Genomic DNA, 22508 nt, shown 5'->3' with positions numbered 1-22508 from the left:
TTCCCCTTTTCGATCTGAGGGATTTCTCATATACGCTCGGCTCCCAAGTCCACATCAACACGACAGCGCTGTTCATGCTCGCACCTACTACTCCGTTAATCAGGAATCTGTTACGCAAAGCTTTCCCTCGTACTGCCTACAACGTGCAAGTATTGCCCTACTTCCGCTCAAAGTCGATCAGATATGATAAGGATGATGTGACACTCATCACTTGGGGAACGTACGATAGGTTGGATAGGTTGGTCGGCCTCGCCGCGTCGGCTCGTGGTGAGTCTTCGATTTAGGTATTATCTACGTCTGACACAACTGTAGGACCAGTATCCGTCGCATTTTACCTACCTCGCGACGATCTGATCGCGGCCAGTCAATTGGCCGAGCTTGTCACGCTGTATCAGACCAACCCTTCCCTGTCTAGCCGTGTCGACATACACCTTGTTACCGCTGATAGACCTCTCTTACACAACACCTGGAGAAATGTCGCTAGAACATTCGCCAGCACCGACTGGGTGCTGTTGTGGGATATAGACTTTGAGCCGTGTACTGATTATCAGAGCGCGTTCAGGCGGTTCAGACAAGCAACTGCTCGAGATGCGTGGGTGAAGGAATTAGAAAACGGAAGAGCTGCATTGGTCATACCACCGTTTGAATGGGTTGATGCTCCGGGAGAAGACTTCTGTCCCAAAAGCAAACAGGTGAGTCGAAAATTGTCATGCGTCGAACTGTTGTGACCGTTCTCCGCAGGACCTCAGACACCTCTATGACACGCTATCATTAGATGCTTTTGAAACCGACAATCCCGTACTTTCGCATGCTACAGACTACGCGCAATTCATGAATGCTAGCCGAGATGAGCCATACATGGTCACCGAATATGAGTTCCTCTACGAAATTTATGGTATCTTCCGCCAGGACACAGAGGTATGGTGTGACGAAAGATTTGCTGTAGGTAATCCCATCTGTGGATATGGGTCACATCAAGCTTACTGCCGAAATGTTACAGGGGGCTGGCTACAATCGTGCAGCTTGCACCGCATCCATGTACGTGTCAGGCATGAACCTCTATGTACTCCCTGATCAATGGGCGATGCATCATCCTCATACAGACGGACCGTTCGAAACGAGAAGCAGCGAGGATACAACGTTGTCGTGGAAGACCTTTTTAACCGATATCTGTCATAGGTGGGTCAGTCGTATAATCCTGATGGTGTTACTCAAGATGACCTCCGTCCTCAGCTATGCCGACAGTCTCACTCTAAAAGGGCGTTTACACTTGGACTCCGGCAATCGAGTCCTGGCCTTATGCAGGAATCGGCAAGATCCGGCACTGAATGCAGATCTGGCCAGGTTGGTAGGGATCTCGAAGACCATTGGGGCTTGACTGCGAGGCGGGCTACAACAGCGTTCTTCCCTACGGCAAGTCCTCATGGAGTTAATGTGTATGTAAGATACATCGCTGCAAGATGGATGTTGTCTGTCCATTCGGGGTCTCAGCCATTCCCCTCCTGAATCACTTTCGGGCAGGGACTTCCGGATGATGATCTGATCGGTGCTTATGGCCTACATGGAATCGAAGATGAGCAGCTCCAGAGCAAATGGAGTTTCTGGTCACTGCGGAACTAATTACAGCATTTCGGTCTTGTGCTTACAGCAGAATCGCCGCATGTTAGATGAATTCGTTTCAGGGACAAAACTGCCCTAGGCATGAGCAAATCCCAGGCTGCACGCCGTGGATGATAGAATATCGCTAAATATCCCACCATTGATATTACTCCTCCAAATATCGATATGTGTTCGAAAATGAAGCTGTCCCTATGAGTGAAAGCATCTTGATACATCATCCTCTATCTCCCTCAAGTATATTCATATCCCGTCAAAGTCCTTTCGACAAGTAGGTATCGACTGTGGGTGCCTTCGCCCGGTCTTCAATCAACATAAGGTGCCTGAACTCATGTTGTTCGGGACCAGGAGTCACCTCAGGGTTTGGCTTACACGGGACGATAAGGTGGATCATCCGTTGTACCAGGCAGTGAGATTACATGCACTGTACCTTTCGTTGAAAACCGTGAAAATCGGAATGTTTGTTCCTTTCATCTGGTATAAATATCAAGCCAGAACACATGTGTGCTCGCCCAGTTTTCGTGAATGAAGCTGACTTTGCATCACCTGTCTGATCTTATTTCAACGGACTCTCTAGATATCATCCTTCACATCGATTCACATCATGCGACTAACTCAACTCGGTGCTGGCCTCATCGTCTGTTTGACAGGGATCATTGCTCTTCCTACCAGATCAACAGAAGAACTTGCCCCCCGAGCCTTCGCTTCAGGATCAACGACATGTTACAGTGGGTGCAGGTCTATGTCAATGAGCACATGCTGACACTGTCCGATTGCTCAGGTCAATGTCCAAGCTCGGTTGACGGATATGCTCTTACATCCAAGAACGATTTAACAGACTATTTCTCGCAGACCGTTTATCACCAGTGCTAGTAAGTCGACTTCTTGCGCCGCAACGGACAGGCAGCTGATCGAGAGACAGCTATCAAAGTGGGGGAGTGGCGTGCAACTATTATGATGATGGTTCGCTGTATTCACAGTATGATTCCACAAATTGCCCGACACAGGTCAGTGACAGGAGGCATTGCTGGCATTTCAACAGACCGGTTTCCGCTGATTTCATCCTCTCTGTCCTAGGCTCCCTCGGGTGGCTGTGGGGCGACCAATCCGGATTCAAGTACCTATTTCAAACGGAGAAGCGTGGCTCGGCCTCAGACCAACGCTGAAAGGATCATTCAAGCAAGGCAATATAAACCTAAAAGAGATTGAATAAACGCTCGGCGAGCTTCTCACATGAAGTCAGACGGATCTTACCCCTGAGGGATGCGTCTCGATAGTATACTTAGGAAGAGTAAATTTTGGGCTCATGGCATGTATAGATTAATGTGATAGATTGTAGTCTTACCCTCCTGACGGATGCTGCCCGACGCGTTAACGTTCCGCAAAGCATCTCAATGCAGGAGAGCATGCGCTAGCAAAGCACGTAGATCTCAGATAACCTAGACTGACGAACTGACCAATACCTGTAGTACTCGCTATGAACATCACATTCACGACAACGCCATCGTTCACAAGGCTAAGCAATCGGTTATATCAGTGCCATCACACACAATGAGCAATGGAGTTGGAGGTGGCAAGTTTTCTAGTCAGGTCGGTGAATATCACATATACTCATCGTCAGCTGCTAATTTGTGTCGACACGTCTTCCTAACCTCTCTCGAGCTGCGCTGAGCTGCTCGTCACCAAGCTGATGCCTCGACGGTCTCCTCAAGCGTTGACTGACGGAAACCGCGATTTACTGAGCAGTCTATGCTTGTGAGCAAGGTGGTTCACAACTCAGTAAAGCCAAAATTACGACAGATAATCAGACCATCGGGCAATCTTGGATCCGACTCAACCTGTAGCGAAAGAAATCTAAAATCACACTGAGTTTTCATGTACCATTTTAACCCCATACCGAACGATCAGGCGAGCGATCCCTATAAGCCCATCAGCACCACTCATGATCGGTAGACTCACCATTGGATCCCATGGTTTCAACATGACCGGCCCTTTTTTCAACACATCGCTCCATTTCTTATCGACAATCGATTTTGGGACGACCACCTGGAAAACGTATTCTCTGAACCACTCCGCCGTCATCATGAACCAGCCCTTCTCGCCGGCGGATTCGGACCAGCTGTTCTCGACCTTGTATCGCAACGGTCTACCTGATTCGTCGAGGTGGACCGCGGTGATCACCATGGCATGGGTCATCGAGCTTTCACCCGTCTCGAGTCTTTGCGCTTTGTTCATCCCAAGTATGAACCCGTAAGCCGCCTTGAGATCGTATACTTGGCAATCCATCACGCCCTCCGGGGTGTTACTAGCTTTGCCAACGTCACAACCGAAGAAAAGGGGCGTGTTGGCTCTGATACCGGAAATTACAGCGTCTTCGAGAACAGTTATCGGAGCGTTCACGTCTAAACATCAGCACCACCTACTATGAGTACCACTCACATCGCACGGGATTCCCTTTCCACACGTTGCCGAGCCTTTCCACCGAGTACAGCTTGCCATATTCATTCCTCGGGTCGTTGATGATGCTGAAGCTCTCTTTCGGATCCATCCCTTTGCGCTTGCCGAACTGCGAGTAGAACTCCTTAGGTGTACCTGTCCAAGAGTGGAATTTATCGTCGCGATCGTAGTATTCCCACGTGATCTTTTCATCGGGTTTCGGTGGAGACCCGAGGGCGATGCTGAGGGTCGAAAAGATTTCGGAAAGGTACCGAGTCTTGAGTTTGCGGAGATCGTCGAGGTTGTTTGTCTTCTTGGCAGCAGCTCGGAGCAGTAAAGAGTATTCTCTGAGCTTGGACGTGAGGAGAGAGTCGAGTCGCCCCGAAGCAGTGGACGAAAAAGCCTCAGGGTAGAGGGATTTGGGGATGATACCGTATTTCTCTGGACGATGTCAGACCATTCACTTAGATCATGACTCACCAATAAGGTTTACCGCCATATCCCATTGGCCACCATCATTCACGGGTGCTTGGTTGAGGTATGAGAGGAGTCGCCCATCAAGCGGCTCATCGAGGAGCTCGAGCGTGTTTCTGGATGTAAGCAGATGGTGTAAAACACATGCACTCACTCAAGGTAGTAATTGGCCTTCTCCAATTTGTCGTAAAAGAAGAGATAGTTCTGCGATAGCTCGAATTCTCCCAATCTGAGCTGCTCGATCACATTGTATCGTAGTACATTGGCTACAGTAATCAGCAGGGTATAGTGCCACGGCACTCACTTGTCGCAAACAGCCAGCATCTTCCGGAGCTTGCTTGATTGACACGAGGACCTGGATACTCCCCATTGGGACCAGTCCCCTTCAGTCTTAGATTGAAGATCTTGGCGTCGTGGATGAGTGCTGAGCGGGAAGACAAAGATTGCACTGGGTCTGCCTTGGACAATACCAGTCGTGATAGGGCGAGAGTAGGATTCTGAAGCACACCCATGAGCTCAATGTACACTTTCATCACTCACACTCTCGAAGTCCCTTGACCACTTGTCAAGCTCTGAGACACTCAACGCGTCGAACGCAGCAGTGGTTGAGCAGATCGGGCTTGCGACATCGGGGTTCGACGACTCCTTCTCAGTGATGACAACTGGCTTGATTATTGGAGTAGGTCTTGCTGTAGAAACTTGTGAGCCCATGGTGGCGACTTGAGTCGATTGACCTAATGATGAATGATGTATGGGTATCGCACAATCGTCTCTCTATCTATATATCCGCTTGGTGACGAGGACCTTGCGGTCAACTGTTTGATAGTTCACCCATCGGATTTAACCGCGATCACCTTATCGGTCAGAATTCAGATTAACCGGAAAGAAAGGAAGCACATGTTTAACCGGATCACTACTGCACATGGCCTGACCTGCCTGTGAATTCAAGCTGAGGATCGATCGTAAGAGTGCTTGCTCCCTATCATGTCTGTTTGTTCATTACCTCTCATTGCAGCTCACCATGGCAACACTTGCAGCCTACCAACGCCACCTTCTGCAATTTGGCCAGGCTGGCTCACCGAACACCGTCACCGTCTTGTCCGCCCTAAGACAATTGCTACGACTAGGACTCAACTTCCCACTCTCCTTTGCGATAGCGATCGGACTGAAGATCATCTGCAACCCATTTCCACATTATTTGCGTTCAGTTCATGTGCCTCAGCTGCGAAGAAGTGCAATCCGTAGTCAGCTGGAGAATGTCACAGTCGACCAACCGTCATACTCCCTGTCTCAAGTATTATCATTGTACCACACAGATCAGCAGGCTCGGAATCAAGGCTTGATAGCTCGCGCAATAGATCTTGGACATGTCGTCAGCTTCTGGTGTATGGCAGCAGATCAGAAAACAGGGCTAGTAGAAGCTGAAGATGTAAAACGATTTCAAACTGGAGAATGGACAAAAGCCGTCGATGCGAGAAGGAAAAGCAGGCTTCCAGGGAAACGCGATATCGTGCCGTTTTGGAGAGGTGGACCGATCTTGGTAGCACCACACAGCTGGTTTGTGAGGAAATTACTCGGTGTTCATGTCTACGAGGCGAAGTAAGAATGGTCGAGACATTTCCAGTGAGTTCAACATGGCTGTCACAGAAATCCATCTCGTGCGCTCCCTGATGGTGGGCTGGTGCTTGTGCCCATAGCCCATGAATTAGTGAAAGAGCTGTTATCGTAGAAGCTGCCCCTCGTTTGTATGCATGCTCATGCTGTCTGACCTAGTTCCGGTAGTCCAGAAAACCTTACACCTCCTTGTTACACTGTTCCCCCCGGGGGTGTTCCTATTCTCGACCTTAACCTGGTACACAGACCGCACCTCTGTCACCAGCGGAATCGATCAAATGTGTGTGTGTAAGTACGGTATATATCAAATGGTACCTATGCGCATATTCAGAAACAGCCTCGAGAAGGTGCCTATTGTGCAAACAGACATTCATAGCATAGAGTTTCTACCGTGTTGATATTGGTATTCTCCCCGCCAGCCAGACTTCATTCTGAATATTTCCGGCTCACACCATCATTGTATCCAAACTGGGATGGATTATGACAGTCTGATTCACATGAGCCTTCGAGTCAAATGACGCGGTACCTCGTATGCATTCGACTCGCTTCGAAGTGGGTGACTTCATTCCACTTCGATGCGATCTGATGCCATTTCACCATTGAAAGCTCGGTTCACCGAGTAGATACGTACTCGTGATGAGCAAATCTGTAAACTCCCAACGATCACGCAAGCATGATAAGTATGAGCAGATTTGATCAAGAATTCCAGAAAATTGGTCTGACGCCATGCAACGCAATGCATATGTATAGATCCAGCTCGGTTGACGTGAGATCGAGCTCCGCACATAATAACCTTCATGTAGTGTACCAATGCGGAAATCAGGGTTCAAGTGAGATGTGTGACGTACATCCGCCTGGGCTGTTTCTTGCCTCTTCCCCACTCTGCCAAGATAAAAACCCATCACCCACATGGATAACCCTGTTCTCGATGTGTCGTTATCAAAACAAACCGGTCATAGCAATACGGCGCAAGAGCAGAGTGAAACAAACAAATTATCAACTTTTCATCATATCACGACATCGCTTTTGTCTTTTTTGGATACAGCACCTCTTTTTTTTGGTTTTCTACCTTGTAGATCGCCTTGCATCACGGTGATTCCTACCATGTTCAGTACAGGGAAAACAGGGAAAGGCGCAAGGACGGATGGATGGAAGGAGTGGTAAAATAACAAATCACTTGGGCCTAAAAAAAAGAGAAAAGTGATCGTAACCTTCTCCGAAATCATACATGACTGCTGTCGATCTTTTACCCATATCACCTGCTCCACTGTTGACTGGTCTTCCACTCTCATATATATAAAATACTCCTTCAGACACAAGGAAACTGGTCCTTGTAACACAATCAACATACAAAATGGTGAGTATGATTTTTCTCCCATCAATACTCGGATTCGTGAAAGATCGCAGCCCCCGCTGATATCGGCCTTCCGAAAAGCTCGCCGACCAAGCCGTATATGACCCCGAGTCACAAAAGACTCACCATGACAAAGTGGAAGTCGATGCTTTCACCGCTCTCGCTATCGAAGAGCAGGATCATGACATCAAGTACAGAACGCTCAGTTGGCAGAAAGCTACCCTCCTCTTGTTTGGTGAATATGTTTGTTTGGCCATTCTCGCTTTAGCATGGAGTTGGAGTGTCCTAGGCTGGGTGAGTGACTTGTATCCCCCCGTGGATAATTGCAGACACTGAATTCGATGACAGGTCTGCGGTTTCTTCATCACCTTCGGATTGGGTATCGTCACTTGGTGTAAGTGTTCCTCGATTAGTCACTTGTGTCAACCGCTCACCCCTCCATAGACACTAGTTACATCCTCTGGCAATTTTGCATGAAACACCCTGAAGCTAGAGACATCTGTGACATCGCTGCTATCCTGTTTGTAGGTAATTTTTCCGTGAGTAGCTGCACATACTTCATGCTGACCATTTGTTAGCCCGCTGTCCCCCGGATCGCTTTCGAGCTTACTGGTCTTATGTTGCTTCTCAACAATATCTTCTTGAGTGAGTTGTACTCACGCCTACAGTATGACCGTTGCTGACCCTTTTACAGTCGGTTTCCATGTGTTCACCGGAGCCAAAAGTGAGTTCTCGTCGCTCTGATCGTTGCTCCATCAGCTGACCCCTTATCCAGTCTTCAACACCCTCAGTGACAGTGCTGTCTGTACTGTTGTTTTCCAAGCGGTCACTGCTATTATCGGTGGTGAGTTCATGCATCCTGTCACAAGAACTGTCACCCACTGAGCCACTTCCACAGTCATCGTATCCCTCCCCAGAACCCTCAATCACGTCTCCATCATGTCCGTCGTCTCTGCCATCGCCATGGCTATCGCCATCATTCTCTCGATGGTATACGCTGGTATCGAAGATCACCCATTGTACGGATACGGTGGAAACTACCCTGAATTAGGCGAGGTCAAGACGAGTATTGGTTTGCCAGGAGCTCCTGGTTTCGTTGCTGGTACGAATGCTGTCTTAAAGTGAGTTGGTTACTAGTCCGATGGAACGTTTTACTGACTTCATTGATACCCAGCATCACCTTCCTTTGGATTGGTCAGATTTTGGTAAGTTATCTCACCTATTGAACCTTCTCATCCCACTGACTTCCCCTTCAGTACCCATCGTTCATCGCCGAGATGAAGAGACCTCAGGATTTCCCCAAAGCTCTTGCCAGTTTGACTGGTCTCCAGCTCATTCTCTTCAGTGTCACTGCCGCTGTTGGATATTACTACAATGGTCAATACTCCACTGCCCCTATCATCGGTTCGCTCTCCGAACCTTGGGCTAAGAAATCAGCTTTCGCTTTCGTGCTCATTCCCACTGTCATCATCGGTACCATCTACGGAAACGTCGCTGCCAAGTACATCTTCAAGCGAATCCTCGGAAACTCAAGACACGCACACTCTCACAGTCTCGTCGGATGGGGTACATGGATCGCCATTGACATCTTCATCTGGACGGTCGCCTTCGTGCTTGGAAAGTAAGTCTGAATTCTTCTTACTTCTCGAGTCCTCGCTAAATCCTTTTCCCATTCATAGCATTATCCCAAGTATGGGAGATTTCCTCGGAATCATGTCAGCTGCGTTCGACTCTTTCTTCGGTTTCATTTTTTGGGCGGTCGCGTACTATCATCTCAATAAAAACAGATTATGGGCCAACTGGAAGATGACAACCATGAGTATAATCAATATCATCATCTTTGTCCTTGGTCTATTCATGCTTGGTCCTGGCCTGTATACCAGTGTCGATGCCATCGTCACTGATTAGTGAGCATATCTTAATACCTCAATCGGGTCAAACACTGACATATGGAATATTTTATTACAGCGCTGGTTCTGTTAAGAAGCCCTTCTCTTGTGCTTCAAATGCCTTGTAAGGGTCATCGTTGTAAAGATTCAAAGGCCATGAGGTCCGTACAAGAGGCGGTCTCTATAGGGGAGTTTCAACAACTGCCTGATCTACATAACCACTATAATTAGATTTTATCTTAGATATACCCAGTATGCTTGATCATGCATTCTCTTGCATCGCAGTCCTTGTGGTCGATCACACCTCTCGTGGCAAGCATCATAGTTCCTTGCTCTTGCCGGCGCAATATAGGTGTCAGGCAACATAAGTAATTTTCCAAAAACACACCAGCCAGATACAATTGCTCGGATTAACGGTCAAAACTAACATCGATGATTCAGTCCCACTTCCTGTCTGGGTTCGTACAAATCTAACGGTATTCAGACTCAAATTTGATATCTACCTTGTACTGGAATTCTCGATGCAGATTCCCACAGGTTGCATTGGGAAGATGAAAGCAAAGCCCTTGAGACCTACAGCACCGATTGCATATTAAATGTACATTACTAAATTACTACTATAGATGCGAGTCCAGACGGTTGGTACATCTCTTTAACCGTGTCTGCGATATATCTTACATCCCCAAAATCATGAAACATATGATCTAACCTTACTTATTTGGCTTCCTTCCAAAATGCGCATTCTTACAAGACGTACATGAACATGGGGTTCCTGAAAATTATCATCTCTTATCAGTGAAAGGCTCTTTGTATGGTTCTTGGATAACTACTCACTCGAAATCGGTCATATCGTCGAAAGAGTTTTGGTTGAGCAAATCTCTGTTAACACCCGCAGAAGCCATCATTTGTTCCAATTCAATCTTGTAGGCATCGGCCTCGGCGGTTGACATGATGGAAATATCTTTGAGGTTGGCAGGTAAACCCATGGCGACTCGTCGGGCTTCCTGTTTCTTGTTGAGGCGTTTGAGGTAGAAGCCCATGGAGACGACAAGGATGAATTCAATACACCAACAGGCGATATCAACGTAAAGACCGGTGTGGTAGTAAGGGGCTTCTCTTGTGAGGTAGACTTGAGGGCCAACAACCTATATGAACATTTTCAATATGGTTCTCTTTGATGAAAGAAGATTTGTACTCACGTTACCAATGGTTAGAGCACCGAACATGGTAGCGGTGGTGACAACTCGTTTAGTGGTACCGGCAGCGTTCAGATTACACCACGAGATAAGCAATGGTTCTGTGATCTGGTCAGCACAAGATATGCACGAGTTAGGGCAGTCGGCAGTCATTGACTCACGGATGGCGGAGAAGAGGTAGGCAACGTAGTAAGAAGCCATGAGACCACCGGTTTTCTTGTGGTTGACTTGGGTAAGAGAAAGAGCACCAGCGATGGGGAAGAGGACGATAACACTGAGGTAACAAGTCAGCTGATTGAGGTGTGAGAGATGGCAATCGTGACTCACGCAATGACTGGCCATCTCATCTTGATTCGGTTGGTAATGTAGATGGAGAGCAAAAGAGCAGTGATACCGATAGCACCAGTTGGGATTTGCATGAGAATAGTGGTGAAGGTGTCGAAACCGAAACCCTGGATAGATTTCCGGGTTAGCGTGTTATCACCGGACATCAAGTTGTATCAACTCACCTTGGTGATAAGACCACCGAAAGCACCGATACCACCAGAAGGACAAGCAGCACAGAACCACATACCAGCCCACATGTAAGTCTTAGGATCCTTGTAAGTCTCCCAAACTTGGCTCCACTTGAACTTGGAGGCCTTGGTACCAGTGTTGTTCTCCTTCAATCGGTCGATGGCGATGAGTCTGTCATTGCCTTTTCTAAGGAACTTGGCGGTAGTGGGCGAGTTGGGCATCAAATACCAAACGAGGGGAACCAAAGCTAAACTGAAAGAACCCATGAAAAGGAAGATACCTTGGTATGGCTTGATGACGTTGGAGCTCTCAGTAGCTTTACCGATGGCGTATGACAACAGAGGTCCGAAGATAGCGGCGAAAGAGTTGGCGATCTGATAGGCAATGGTTCGGTATGATTGTTCCCTTCGGAGCCACCACATCTGAGTGATCAACACAAATGATGGAAGAATGGTAGCTTCGAAGATACCAAGGAAAAGTCGACAGATCAGGAGACCGGTGAAGTTTTTACCAACGCAGGTGACGATGGTAACGATACTCCAAGAGATCATGTTGAACATGACCCAGTATTTGACTGGGAAGACGATTAAAGCGTATGAAGACAGAGGTTGACAGACAAGTTGAGCGATGTATACAATACTGGAGAGCTGGGCAAGAAAAAGATAAAATTAGCATCCGATCTCTTATAGAATATGCAATGATCACCAACTTACCCAACTGTACTGGGTTCCAACCAATCCAGCCTCCTTCTGAAGACCGAAAACCGCAGAGTAGGATACGGATGATTTATCAAGCTGATCACAAGACCATCAGCGTACTTGCCACTGCGAAAAGACGGGTGAGTGCCGTACTCACCTGTTGGATGAAGTAGACCAAACACATGGGTAGACAAACATAAAAATCGATCAATCGAAGAACTCGCTTGGACTCCTCTGGAGTGTACTCTACATGACCACCAGCTTCGGCCAATAACCTGGCAGCGTCATCAAGTTGAGTGTTGGCTCCTCTCTTGTTGGCGCGGCCGGTCTCTGGGTCGAGAGTGTGGGTGTCCTCGATATGGTCTTGTTGGACGATCTTCTCATCTTCGAGATGAGTTGGAGAGTAGTGCTTCTCGGTAGCCATATTGAACAATGATTGAGTTTGCTGATTCGCCTGTCAAAGGAATCAATGGCAATTGATGTAGAACTAGAAACAAAAAAGATCTTGACTAGTCGCAAGGGTTTGCTTATATATGCATCTCTGTCTCTCAGATACCCAAGACCCTTTTAGATCGCGCTCTGATCATCTCGTAAAAAACATATTACCGTATGAACCAGTGATTGATCGAGCGGTCCGGTCACGGTGCAAATATCCCCGTGTTCAGAAGGGGACACAGACAAGTGTTTGTGTCTTGAGCGAACTGAGCGTGCTGCGCAGAGAGGCCCCAACCATCCGGCGAGGGGACTCCGGAATTCCTCCTAGGTCTCCTCAAACCCCACAATTCACACTACCGCGCAGAATCAGTCAAGCGGGCCGCCAAATGGAACAAACCAGTTCTTCAGAAGGAAACGGTAGAAATCCCCCGGACGATAGACATCAACACATTTCGTACTCTGCGGCAGAATCTCATACCGATGAGCATCAAACCCGAGCATTTGTCGACTTGACTGGAAGCCATTTCATGAAAGGCAGATCTTGGCATACAGGTAAGAAGTGCCTGATCAACTTGCCACATAATTGCCTCAATAGGAAACAAAACGAAACACGGTCAGGGTAAGATGATCGTGTAGGCACTTCAACAGTCCCCTCGTGACTCATCCTTCCCTCTTCTTGTCCAGGTGCAGTTCCCCCGACACTTCCAACATCCTTTTCATCTTCTTGGTCGGGTCGATACCAGCTGACCTTAACCGGATAATCATTAAACTCTGACGGGATCAGTTGAGAGTTGCACAGTTTGATTGCCCAATTCGGCGCCGAATCCACCGATTGCAGAGTATATGTTAGCGGTCCGGTTCATGTATAGCTGTCCAAATGTCCCGAAAGTGACTATGACGAAATATGGTTGAGTCCGCTGTCGGAGAGTCTCAAGTTTCAGACCATTCTGATCGATGAGCTATCGTAAGTGGAACGTAAATGCGACTGAGTTAATCATGTGAGGTAGGAGCGATTCAGTCGCGGGAAAGAGATCTCGTGAGTCAGAGTTTCATTGCAATAAGTCAATCGGTATTCTGGCCCATCCGTGTCGCTGGGGAATTATACAGTCGGTTCTAGTACTACGCCCTTCCAGGTCATCTGATGGTAAAGATGCATGACGTTTCAAGTGGCAAATCGCAGGACTGCAGGTGATGTTGGTTGCCACCAAAGACGTTCGGCGACTGATTGGGATACAAAGAAAGGACTCGGTGTAATTGTAGTTATACGGGGAACTTAGTGCGAGAGACTCGGTCGCTTTGTGGGCCTGCGCAGATGAAGCTCAAGTGGTGGAGTATAGCCGATTGTTTGTATCCCGCACATGTCCAGCTCGCAATTAAGGTGTTTAGTGGGACGTCTTAGTACACCCTGTGCATTGAACCACCGTTTTTGCCCCGACGTTCCAGTATCGATCTCCTATTGATTCATACTCTCGATCATCCTCAAAGAGAATATGCGTCTCGACCGCCCGAGAAGTGTAAGAGCGCCAGCATTGACCTTGCAAGCGTGATTGCCAGCAGGAAATTCCGTGTCCTGCTCGCAGATTCGAGTGTCATCGACCTCATCTCTGGGAGTCGGCCGTCACCAGGGATGGGACCTCAGATTGTCTCGAGATCCACTAAGCCTCATTAATGTTGCTGCGAGAATAGTCCGCGTACGGCTCAATACGTAGCTCGTCGACAACAAGGTAATTGAACGTCCAACCATACACGATCGACGGGTTAGGGGGGTCTCAGCGTTTGACAATCCGAAGTGCTGCAAAAAGATGTCTCTTACTTGAAATCGCAGTATCTATCTGCAACTACTGCTCTGGGCTAGAATGAAGCCTCGCCAATATGAGGTTATTGGAAAAAGCGGAGAGCAGCTACTACTGTGGCTGGCACCCAAGGTGCAATATAACCTCAACACCTCGCCAATGATTTTGCCTCTCTATCGTCCGTCATCCTCACAACGTCCCAACTGCAGCTCCATCGCCTTATTCGTCCACGAATACGTGTTTCAAAGTATTCTTTGCGAGCTTGTATGGATGATTGACCACATGTCCTGACGCCCGTTGTCTTTAACGAGCATTTATCTGGTACTCCGATTCTTTGATCCCTAGTGGTCGTACAATGGATCAAGTTGATACCGCTGAGGGAGCTAAGACCCAAGCGAAGTTAGCTGACAGACAGATCTGCAAACATCTACGATGCAGTAATGCACAGAAGGGCGATTAAATTCTGTAGCCACGCTGCAACGTATGGGAACTACAACTTGCTTAGAGATTATTTTTTTCGTGCGGTATGGCAATGGAGGACCGGCCGAGACTCCGGCCTGCCAAGATACCATGCGCTTTACTTTGCATACTTTGCAAGCAAAGATTGTTTAAAACAGAATCTATCGTCAAGAAATTACGTCTGCTAGGTCTTCTGTATGATCCAACGATGAGCTAGTAAGTGTGAAAAAACATCAACGCTACAAATGCATCCGAAGTATGACTTTGCCGGGACATATCAATGTCCTGTTCTATCCGTCTACGAGATGAAATGACTTCTCATTGACCTCGAGATAATACCTCTCCCAAAGGTTTGGCGGTCCGTAGAATGTTGACAGCGAATTCCGGCCAGTCCCATCCTATGGCCTGAGCAGACATGGTCGTCAGAGCCGCTTGACTATCTCTTCCTGGTCGTCCGGGTCCACCGGCGTTCTGAGTGGCCAACAGTCCAGTCATCAGTTCGAGTCATCGTAAGGTTTTGAAGCCAATCCAGCAATCACGTACAGGTTTCAGATTCACGTCAAAGAGAGTGAATGGTCCACCTTGAGTCTTCCTGCGACAGTCGATCCTGATTGCAGTGGCTGCTTCAAGTAGCTGAGCGACCAATACACATTTCGCTTGTGCGTCAGAGTAGGCACGATCGGCTTGATCCTCTTCAGGAGTGATGACCCGAGAATTCTCGGTCACAGGTACGATACCGTTCCATGGCATCACACCTGTCTTTGGAATCAGTTGCTATATTACTCCTTGAAATTGACGATCCTCACCGTCTATTTGGTCAAAACGATACACTACAGGTAATGCCCAATGATCCTTCTGTTTTCCAACCACCTATATTCAGATTCGGTCAGGATCCGTCATGTCTCAGATCATATGGTATACTCACAGTGTAGTTACCTGGAGGCATGACGGTTATAGTGATTTCGTCTCCTGCGAGATACTCCTGTATATAGCTTAGTACTGATATTGTAGGATGATTTAGTAGTTGCAACCACTCACTTCTATCAATACCGCATCTGATTCCTTCAATAACACGTCCAATGCCTTATTTAGTTCCTCCGGCGTAGAAACTTTTGTAACTCCATGAGATCCTCTTCCTCTGATTGGCTTGGCCATGGCTGGTAGTGGGAACTCGTCCACTGGACCGACATCACCCCTATGATATAGTAGACTCTTGGGAAAAGAACCTTCCAACCCTTTCTGCTGTGCTAACCATCTGTTCGCCCATTCTTTATCATCATATTTCTCGGCCGAAATTGGATTCTGACCTAACAGCCGTACTCCTTTCTCCTTCAACTCCTCTTGGATCTCTACTATGGCATGCCGTGAATGTAAATTTGTGTTTGCCCATAAGACGTTAGCCCCCTTTTCAACTGCTTCGCGAATCCCCAAGACCGTATCGGGGAATGACCAATCGAGATCTTTCAATGGATCAGATGATGGTACCGGTGTGATGACTGTTTCCCCCACTGAGCGTAATGCATATGCTATATCGGCACAACCATCCGCGTAGCCTATAAGAAACGCGAAAGTTGAACGAGCATGTATCAATGTGTGTGACGCGTCAGGACAATGACGCACCTCCCGGTTTCATAGGTTTGGATATCCCATTGACAGTTGGTACGGGTGCTCTCTGATGGAGCAGAGCGGTCCTGAGTCCGGTCAATGGTAGGTTGGTCTTCATGAGTGTATGTGTATGCAAAGCTCTTATATAGGCCAAAAGACAGCAAGTCAAGGCCCACGAGTGTGGGGATATATATAGGTGATTCAGAGGTGATCCTCCATGAATGCCATGGTGCTTTCGCTGGGGCTAATCGGGTTTGTCGGGTTTTTTCCACCCATGATTCATCGGATATGGAGGGTTTTATCGTCTCTATCTAGTTTGGTTTGTATGCCGGCGGTGGATGGTGGTACTGTCCAAGCAGAGTCACGAGTTGGATACGCAGTATCACAATGTGACAGGCATCAACTCATTGACTGATTCGTTGCTAATAAGACTCATGCATGTCCCATTACATGCATACTCGAACATGTCAGTATGCATATTCACATGCTGATGCACATTCACTGGGATGTGATAACTCTGAATCTTTCCAAGTTCTAGTTGCCGCCGTTTTATCCGATTCCACGGATATAGTCAGTGGTGGGATCAGATGAGATGAGATGAATACTGGACTGCTTTGCAATTCACATCATACAATCTCACTCTTCTCGTCTATCTACAAGTCATAAATCAGTAAGACAAGCCAGCTAACCAACAGACACACACACCATGTCGCCTTACACTCTTCGATGGGGAATCATCGCTACCGGGAAGATATCAGGTCAATTTGCTAGGGTAAGTAAAGGACAATATCACTTCGTTTCGTCATCTTCCTCAGCTTACATTCAATCTATCTATACAGGACTTGTTGGTCGATCCTAGCTCTAGAGAAGTATCAGATGTATCTCATCAGATCACTGCTGTCGGCTCGAGATCAGTCCAATCCGCTCAAAGGTTCATTGACGGGTTGAAGAATTCTGGCGAAGGCGATTCGTGGGAATGGGGATCAAAGAATGGGAAATTAGACCAAGTCAAGGCTCACGGATCTTATGATGGAGTATACAACGATCCAGTAAGTGATACACCCCTCAAACACAGTAGGATGTGTCGCTGATAGGAACGGAGGGAACAGAACGTCGATGCTATCTACGTCGGTACACCTCACAACCTCCATTACAAGAACACCAAAGATGCTCTGCTTGCTGGTAAACACGTCTTGTGTGAGAAACCTTTCACCATTGATATTGACGAGTTAGAAGATCTCGTTGCTATTGCGAGGGAGAAGAAACTTTTCTTGATGGAGTGAGTTCGTTTCCGAATTGATTATGCTGTTGTTTCTTCCTCAGAACCCTCAGACTGACAGAGACTCGTCATCGACTGCAGAGCTGTCTGGACTAGATTCCATCCCATCGCATACGCTGTCGAGGAAGTTTTGAAATCTGGTAAACTCGGTAAACCCAAGAGATTCGCTGCTGATTTCTCGATGGAATATGATCTCGATTGTGAGTAGTCTGAGATTTAAAACTGTGCATACATCATCATCCTGACCATCCTGTACTCCATAGCCAAACCCGATTCAAACCGATTCGTCGATCCAGCTCTCGGAGGAGGTAGTCTCTTGGATATGGGTCCTTACCCATCTGTATGGGCGATGCTGCTAGTTCACAGAAACCCTCACAACAGAGATCAAAGTCCCCAAGTTGTTAACTCATATCAATCCATCTACCCAAGGTCTGGTGTAGATCTCAGCTCGAGATGGATAGTAGAATGGGAGGGTCTTTGCCATGGTCAGCTGGTCACTGACTTGACCAGCCCTGGGTTGAGAGAGAACACTGCTGCCCTCCAATGTGAGGAAGGTGATCTGGTGATCGAGTGTGAGTGATCATTTACATCTTATTTGATGCTACTCGACGGGATAGCCCATACTGACTTTCACATCCCAGATCCACCTCAGAAGCCTGAAACCTTCCATATCATTCCCCGACCTGATCGATACCTCGCCTCGGTGAAGGAGAAGACTACCCATCATCACCCGGTCCATCAAGGTAATCACGGTATGTCATATGAAGCTGATGAGGTGGCGAGGTGTATCAGGGATGGTAAGACTGAGAGTGACAGGATGCCTCTAGACGAGAGCAAAGTGGTTCAAAGATGGTTTGACTCGGTGAGGAGGAATGGAATCAGCAGTACCAAGGATATGAAGGGAACCGCTGGGCAATGAACGATTGAACAGCCAGAAAACAATCAAAAGTATATATATATATATCTTCGACTATGCATCTGATTGCCATTAGATCCATCTCGTCTTCCGGGTTCAGTTGTCACATGCATGAGGGGACCGATCAGGTGAAGCTGGGTCAGTTGCACCATGAACGATGAATGTCCATTGTCGGTTTTCCCGGTCCGATGCAGGTGGATACGAGAAATAAACATCCCATCTTCACATCTCATCTCAACCCGACATCGGAAACCAAACATCACATCTCACATCTCACGTCTCACAACTCAGCTCATACCTCACCTCTTTCTCGAGATCACTCCCCGGCACCGGACATGGCAATAGAAAAGGGTGCGAGATGTCTCCAGAAGGTCAACCAAACGCGGAAGCAGGTCCATCCAATGAGGGGAAGAAAAGATCAAAGCAACCTCAGCTGAGCTGTGCAGGTCAGTGGTCACCTTCTGTCGTCATACAGTATAGGCACAATACTGAGGATGATGCATGTTCTCAGAATGTCGAAGACTCAAACTCAAGTGTGATAGAGAGATCCCATGCTCGAATTGCGTGAGAAGGAAGTGTGCAGAACTGTGTCCTGATGGTGTCAAGGAATCTCGAAGACAGTAAGCCTTGTTGACCACATTCCTTGTCATTGTCATTGTAAATCATCTATGCTTTCGCCTTTGCTGACCTGTGTTACCACCTGATCACCCCAGACTGTTCGATGTGAAGGCGACCGAGAATCTGCAAAAACGTCTATCCACCCTTGAATCATTATTAGCAGAGCATGGAGTACAGGTACCCACTTCACCCGATACAGTCAATGAAGATCAATCTCCACAGGTGACTGGGAAAAGAAGAAGAGAATCAGAATCATCTCATAGCATAGAACATCACCATCATACAGCCTTGCATCATCCTCGACCCCATCAGCACCACAGCGAAACTTTCATGGGATCATCTTCGTCTCCTAGATACAAATCACCATCCATCAATGCCCGACCACCCATATCAGCTACTCGAGAGTACCCTTTCACCTCTCCCAGGGATTCCGACTCGGTATACTGGGACAGGAACAATTCAGACTATAGCAGACTACCAGCACCACCGCCTGCCCTTCCTGCTCCTTTACAGCACCCCGGTTCTAGTCCACATAAATCGTCAGACATGATACCTGGAAGTTCGCTGAATCCCGCTGGGATTCATACTCCTCGATCACCGGTCGGACATAGTCATGGAACGCTGGTACTGGGTCAGGAAGGAAGGTCGAGGTATCTGGGTCCAACAGCAGGGACGGAATGGCTGAAGAATGTAAGTGCAAGCTGAGATCAGCTGTCTTTTGACAAAGTTAAACATCGCTCATCTGAGATATATCACATTGGCAGCAAGAGATGGGGGATGCCCACTCACCTTCACCCCAGCGTAGTCCCTCACCAGAAGACCAGCGACCTCAACAGAATGCTATAGTTGGAGAGAAGAAGATTTCAACGGAGCAGATGCTAGCTTTCCCCTTCCCCTTATCGAATGGTACTTTCACCATGGAATCGCTTTTATCACAATTACCACCCAAGGACGATGCAGAAGTGCTGATGGATAGCTATTATCGTTATTTTGCTTGGAAGTGAGTAGGAACTCTTCGTCTCTTATCGTATCCTCTTCACTACTGAGCTGGCACTGTATATGGAATACTCCCCTCATCCTCCCATATCTGAACTGATAGCCTAGTCTACATACACATGTTCCTCTTGCTTGTTCATGAGCACGTACTGATAGCTCAACCTTCCACATAGTCACGACACCGCCCCACGTCGATTCTTCCAGCCAGTATTCGACCGTATATTTCAGAACATCTCAAGCAAACACTACAGATCAGTTCATCCCCAGCAACTAGCTCTTCTATATGCGATCTTGGCGATGGGCACCTTACAAAATCTGGAACTACCTCCCAATGACCCCACGGCCGATGAATATCTACTGTTGGCCAAAAGCTGTTTGACAAAAGGGGATTTCCTGAACAACAACACGATAGCAGGAGTGCAAACTCTCATCGTCATGGCTCATTATTTGTTGTGAGTGGTTTGGTGACACCTGAAAGACCATCATCGATCATCTTGACATATCGTAGGCAGGGGCTGATGATGGACGATCTCAATCACTCAGGGAGACGGAAAAGGGTAGAAATGGTGATTCAGCTTGGCCGTTATGGGGTTTAGCGATGAGGATCATAGTCGCTGTGAGTCTGCTTACACAAATTTTCCGTAGCTCTGAGCATAGCTGACTAGAAGTCACCCCACAGATGGGTTTACATCGAGATGGAGCCAGGTGGAACCTGCCTGCTGATGTGGTTGAAGAGAGAAGGTGAGTTGGCAACATGTATTCATCCAAAAACGCTATTGTGTGATTGTTCCACTATACTCCAAGTAGCTAATATGGTCCCTCATGCGATTAGACAAGTTTTTTGGGCAGCGTATGCTATAGAAATTCTACAAGCCAACTGTTTTTCTCGACCTACTTCATTGGCACCCCAGTACATCGACACAGCTTTCCCCATCGGACCAACGGACCATCCAGCAGGCTCAAAGTCGTATCAGACTTTAAGGTTCGAGTTGATCCAATTATCTGCTAGGTCAGTGAATTAACCTCACGTCCAATTTCCCCTTCTGATATATGTCTTTCTAGGATCTTGGACATAGGGATGTCTGTCCAATTCGAATCATACGATAACATCCTCTCCCTCTACACCCAACTATGCACGTTCGAGCGCTCCATCCCATTCGAGCTCAGATGTCGTACTGCGATGTTGTCCCTACCTAGTGAATATCCAGACACCGACACAGCCATCAAACAATCGCCTGAAATCACGAGACGAAATCTCAAGAAGACATTCCAACAGTTTACGTTAGCATTAAATATCTCTGAACATGTCCTGTTCCTGCATAGACCGTACTTCGTCATGGCTATGCACGATCAACCACAGGACCCAACGAGGAGTGTCTATGGAAGATCATATTTAGCTGTTATCGAAAGGTGTAGTGTGAGTGCTTGTCAATTCGTCCATCAGGTGTATACTATATAGTCGTATCCTATCACCATGTCGAACGATTTGACCATATCCCCGATGTCGACTTTACTGACAATGTTTATACATATGATCCTCTAGGTCATCATACAGATCGTCTCTGCATTATACGAAGTACATCCAGCTGTGTCATCAAGACAGTGGTTCCTGTGGGTGAGTGAATCTCGTCATGAGTAGTCTTGATCCCTATAGTAACCCTTCCCCGTGTCAGTACCACATATTCACCGCTGCTGTCTGCCTCGGTACGATGGTCCTTCGTAATCCCACCTCTGTCCTATCGCAATTTGCCATAACGTCCATCGACCAAAGTATCAACGTCTATTCGCTGTTGATCAAGCAAAATAACACGACGTCGATGGTCCAGAATCACGATTGGTTATGTCGATTGAGGAAAAGAGTCTTCAACAAAGTTTTGGTGGCTGCTCAATTCCAATCTCAATCTCAGTCGCAGCAGGATGAGCAAGATATCAATGGAAGACGAAGTTCACTAGCGAGTGATCATAGCCAAACTGCAGTCAATGGGAATGGAAATGGAAATGGTAGCACAGAAGAAGATATGGATATAGTAGGGTGGAGAACGAGATTGATCGAAAGTGCTTCTAACGGTACACAGATCGGTATCAACATCTCTTCCCCTTCGAGACCACCCAATCAACAGCATATGAATTCAGATCCGAATCATATATTTACTCCACCACATTCCTCCTCTGATCCGACCATGAACAATGGAGTGGCTCCGGCCGTACAGCAGGTATTGCAACAGCATCTTGTAGGAACGGAAGGTGTTGTTCCCACTGGAGTGGAGAACGTAGGGATGGAAGCCTCGACGGATCTTATGGTGAGTATTGTATCTACGCGAAATTACCTTCTTCAAGTAGAGCTGTGGGATGGAAAGCTGATATTTGTATGGGTGCAAAGTTACACCAATTCTGGGACCCTATGATGATGAATGATTCGAATGATCTAGCTGTGAGTTCTTACTGCTGAGATTGATTGGAGATTTACTAATGTCCTTAATCAGTCTGCGAATTGGTGGAGCTGGATGTAAGACAAACACTATCTTTTCCCTGATCCTGTTCAACCTCGACAATCTGTCTCCTTCACTCAGTCAGGGGTACAAACACATCTGTAGCGATAGACAAAAGAATAAT

General features: G+C 47.3%; 9 protein-coding genes across 9 annotated transcripts; 6 read left to right on the top strand and 3 right to left on the bottom strand.

Moving 5' to 3' along the window:
• Positions 1 to 74: 74 nt before the first annotated feature.
• On the top strand, positions 75 to 1378 carry V865_006342 (uncharacterized protein; the record flags this gene model as incomplete). The annotated part of the gene is made up of 5 exons (XM_066230101.1): positions 75 to 267; positions 313 to 692; positions 742 to 942; positions 1001 to 1179; positions 1234 to 1378. The coding sequence occupies 5 exons, from the start codon at positions 75 to 77 to the stop codon at positions 1376 to 1378; spliced, it is 1098 nt and encodes a 365-aa protein (XP_066086198.1).
• Positions 1379 to 2221: 843 nt separating this feature from the next.
• On the top strand, positions 2222 to 2826 carry V865_006341 (uncharacterized protein; the record flags this gene model as incomplete). The annotated part of the gene is made up of 4 exons (XM_066230100.1): positions 2222 to 2345; positions 2399 to 2489; positions 2540 to 2624; positions 2695 to 2826. The coding sequence occupies 4 exons, from the start codon at positions 2222 to 2224 to the stop codon at positions 2824 to 2826; spliced, it is 432 nt and encodes a 143-aa protein (XP_066086197.1).
• Positions 2827 to 3450: 624 nt separating this feature from the next.
• On the bottom strand, positions 3451 to 5238 carry V865_006340 (uncharacterized protein; the record flags this gene model as incomplete). Its single annotated transcript, XM_066230099.1, has 5 exons — positions 3451 to 3471; positions 3577 to 3989; positions 4057 to 4494; positions 4832 to 5024; positions 5068 to 5238. The coding sequence occupies 5 exons, from the start codon at positions 5236 to 5238 to the stop codon at positions 3451 to 3453; spliced, it is 1236 nt and encodes a 411-aa protein (XP_066086196.1).
• A 310-nt stretch (positions 5239 to 5548) lies between these two features.
• Positions 5549 to 6130, top strand: V865_006339 (uncharacterized protein; the record flags this gene model as incomplete). Its single annotated transcript, XM_066230098.1, has 1 exon — positions 5549 to 6130. The coding sequence occupies one exon, from the start codon at positions 5549 to 5551 to the stop codon at positions 6128 to 6130; it is 582 nt and encodes a 193-aa protein (XP_066086195.1).
• Positions 6131 to 7495: 1365 nt separating this feature from the next.
• Positions 7496 to 9512, top strand: V865_006338 (uncharacterized protein; the record flags this gene model as incomplete). The annotated part of the gene is made up of 12 exons (XM_066230097.1): positions 7496 to 7498; positions 7577 to 7789; positions 7844 to 7889; positions 7940 to 8019; positions 8074 to 8140; positions 8190 to 8219; positions 8271 to 8339; positions 8394 to 8616; positions 8670 to 8700; positions 8752 to 9116; positions 9175 to 9402; positions 9464 to 9512. The coding sequence occupies 12 exons, from the start codon at positions 7496 to 7498 to the stop codon at positions 9510 to 9512; spliced, it is 1404 nt and encodes a 467-aa protein (XP_066086194.1).
• A 616-nt stretch (positions 9513 to 10128) lies between these two features.
• V865_006337 (uncharacterized protein) lies at positions 10129 to 12218 on the bottom strand (the record flags this gene model as incomplete). Its single annotated transcript, XM_066230096.1, has 8 exons — positions 10129 to 10156; positions 10219 to 10529; positions 10584 to 10681; positions 10742 to 10854; positions 10908 to 11032; positions 11090 to 11743; positions 11810 to 11890; positions 11952 to 12218. 8 exons carry the CDS (start codon positions 12216 to 12218, stop codon positions 10129 to 10131), a joined length of 1677 nt encoding a protein of 558 aa, XP_066086193.1.
• Positions 12219 to 14799: 2581 nt separating this feature from the next.
• On the bottom strand, positions 14800 to 16204 carry V865_006336 (uncharacterized protein; the record flags this gene model as incomplete). Its single annotated transcript, XM_066230095.1, has 6 exons — positions 14800 to 14952; positions 15025 to 15236; positions 15288 to 15336; positions 15407 to 15463; positions 15520 to 16034; positions 16102 to 16204. 6 exons carry the CDS (start codon positions 16202 to 16204, stop codon positions 14800 to 14802), a joined length of 1089 nt encoding a protein of 362 aa, XP_066086192.1.
• A 588-nt stretch (positions 16205 to 16792) lies between these two features.
• V865_006335 (uncharacterized protein) lies at positions 16793 to 18284 on the top strand (the record flags this gene model as incomplete). The annotated part of the gene is made up of 6 exons (XM_066230094.1): positions 16793 to 16858; positions 16926 to 17135; positions 17196 to 17365; positions 17447 to 17565; positions 17629 to 17937; positions 18007 to 18284. 6 exons carry the CDS (start codon positions 16793 to 16795, stop codon positions 18282 to 18284), a joined length of 1152 nt encoding a protein of 383 aa, XP_066086191.1.
• Positions 18285 to 18639: 355 nt separating this feature from the next.
• V865_006334 (uncharacterized protein) lies at positions 18640 to 22405 on the top strand (the record flags this gene model as incomplete). The annotated part of the gene is made up of 13 exons (XM_066230093.1): positions 18640 to 18727; positions 18793 to 18901; positions 18995 to 19589; positions 19664 to 19899; positions 20069 to 20347; positions 20439 to 20511; positions 20575 to 20636; positions 20728 to 20904; positions 20958 to 21312; positions 21439 to 21510; positions 21569 to 22195; positions 22276 to 22326; positions 22379 to 22405. 13 exons carry the CDS (start codon positions 18640 to 18642, stop codon positions 22403 to 22405), a joined length of 2751 nt encoding a protein of 916 aa, XP_066086190.1.
• Between the last annotated feature and the right edge of the window lie 103 nt (positions 22406 to 22508).

This window comes from Kwoniella europaea, chromosome 1 (genome assembly GCF_036810445.1).
Source record: "Kwoniella europaea PYCC6329 chromosome 1, complete sequence".
NCBI lineage: Eukaryota > Fungi > Basidiomycota > Tremellomycetes > Tremellales > Cryptococcaceae > Kwoniella > Kwoniella europaea.
This window is presented reverse-complemented; position numbering and strand designations above follow the sequence as displayed.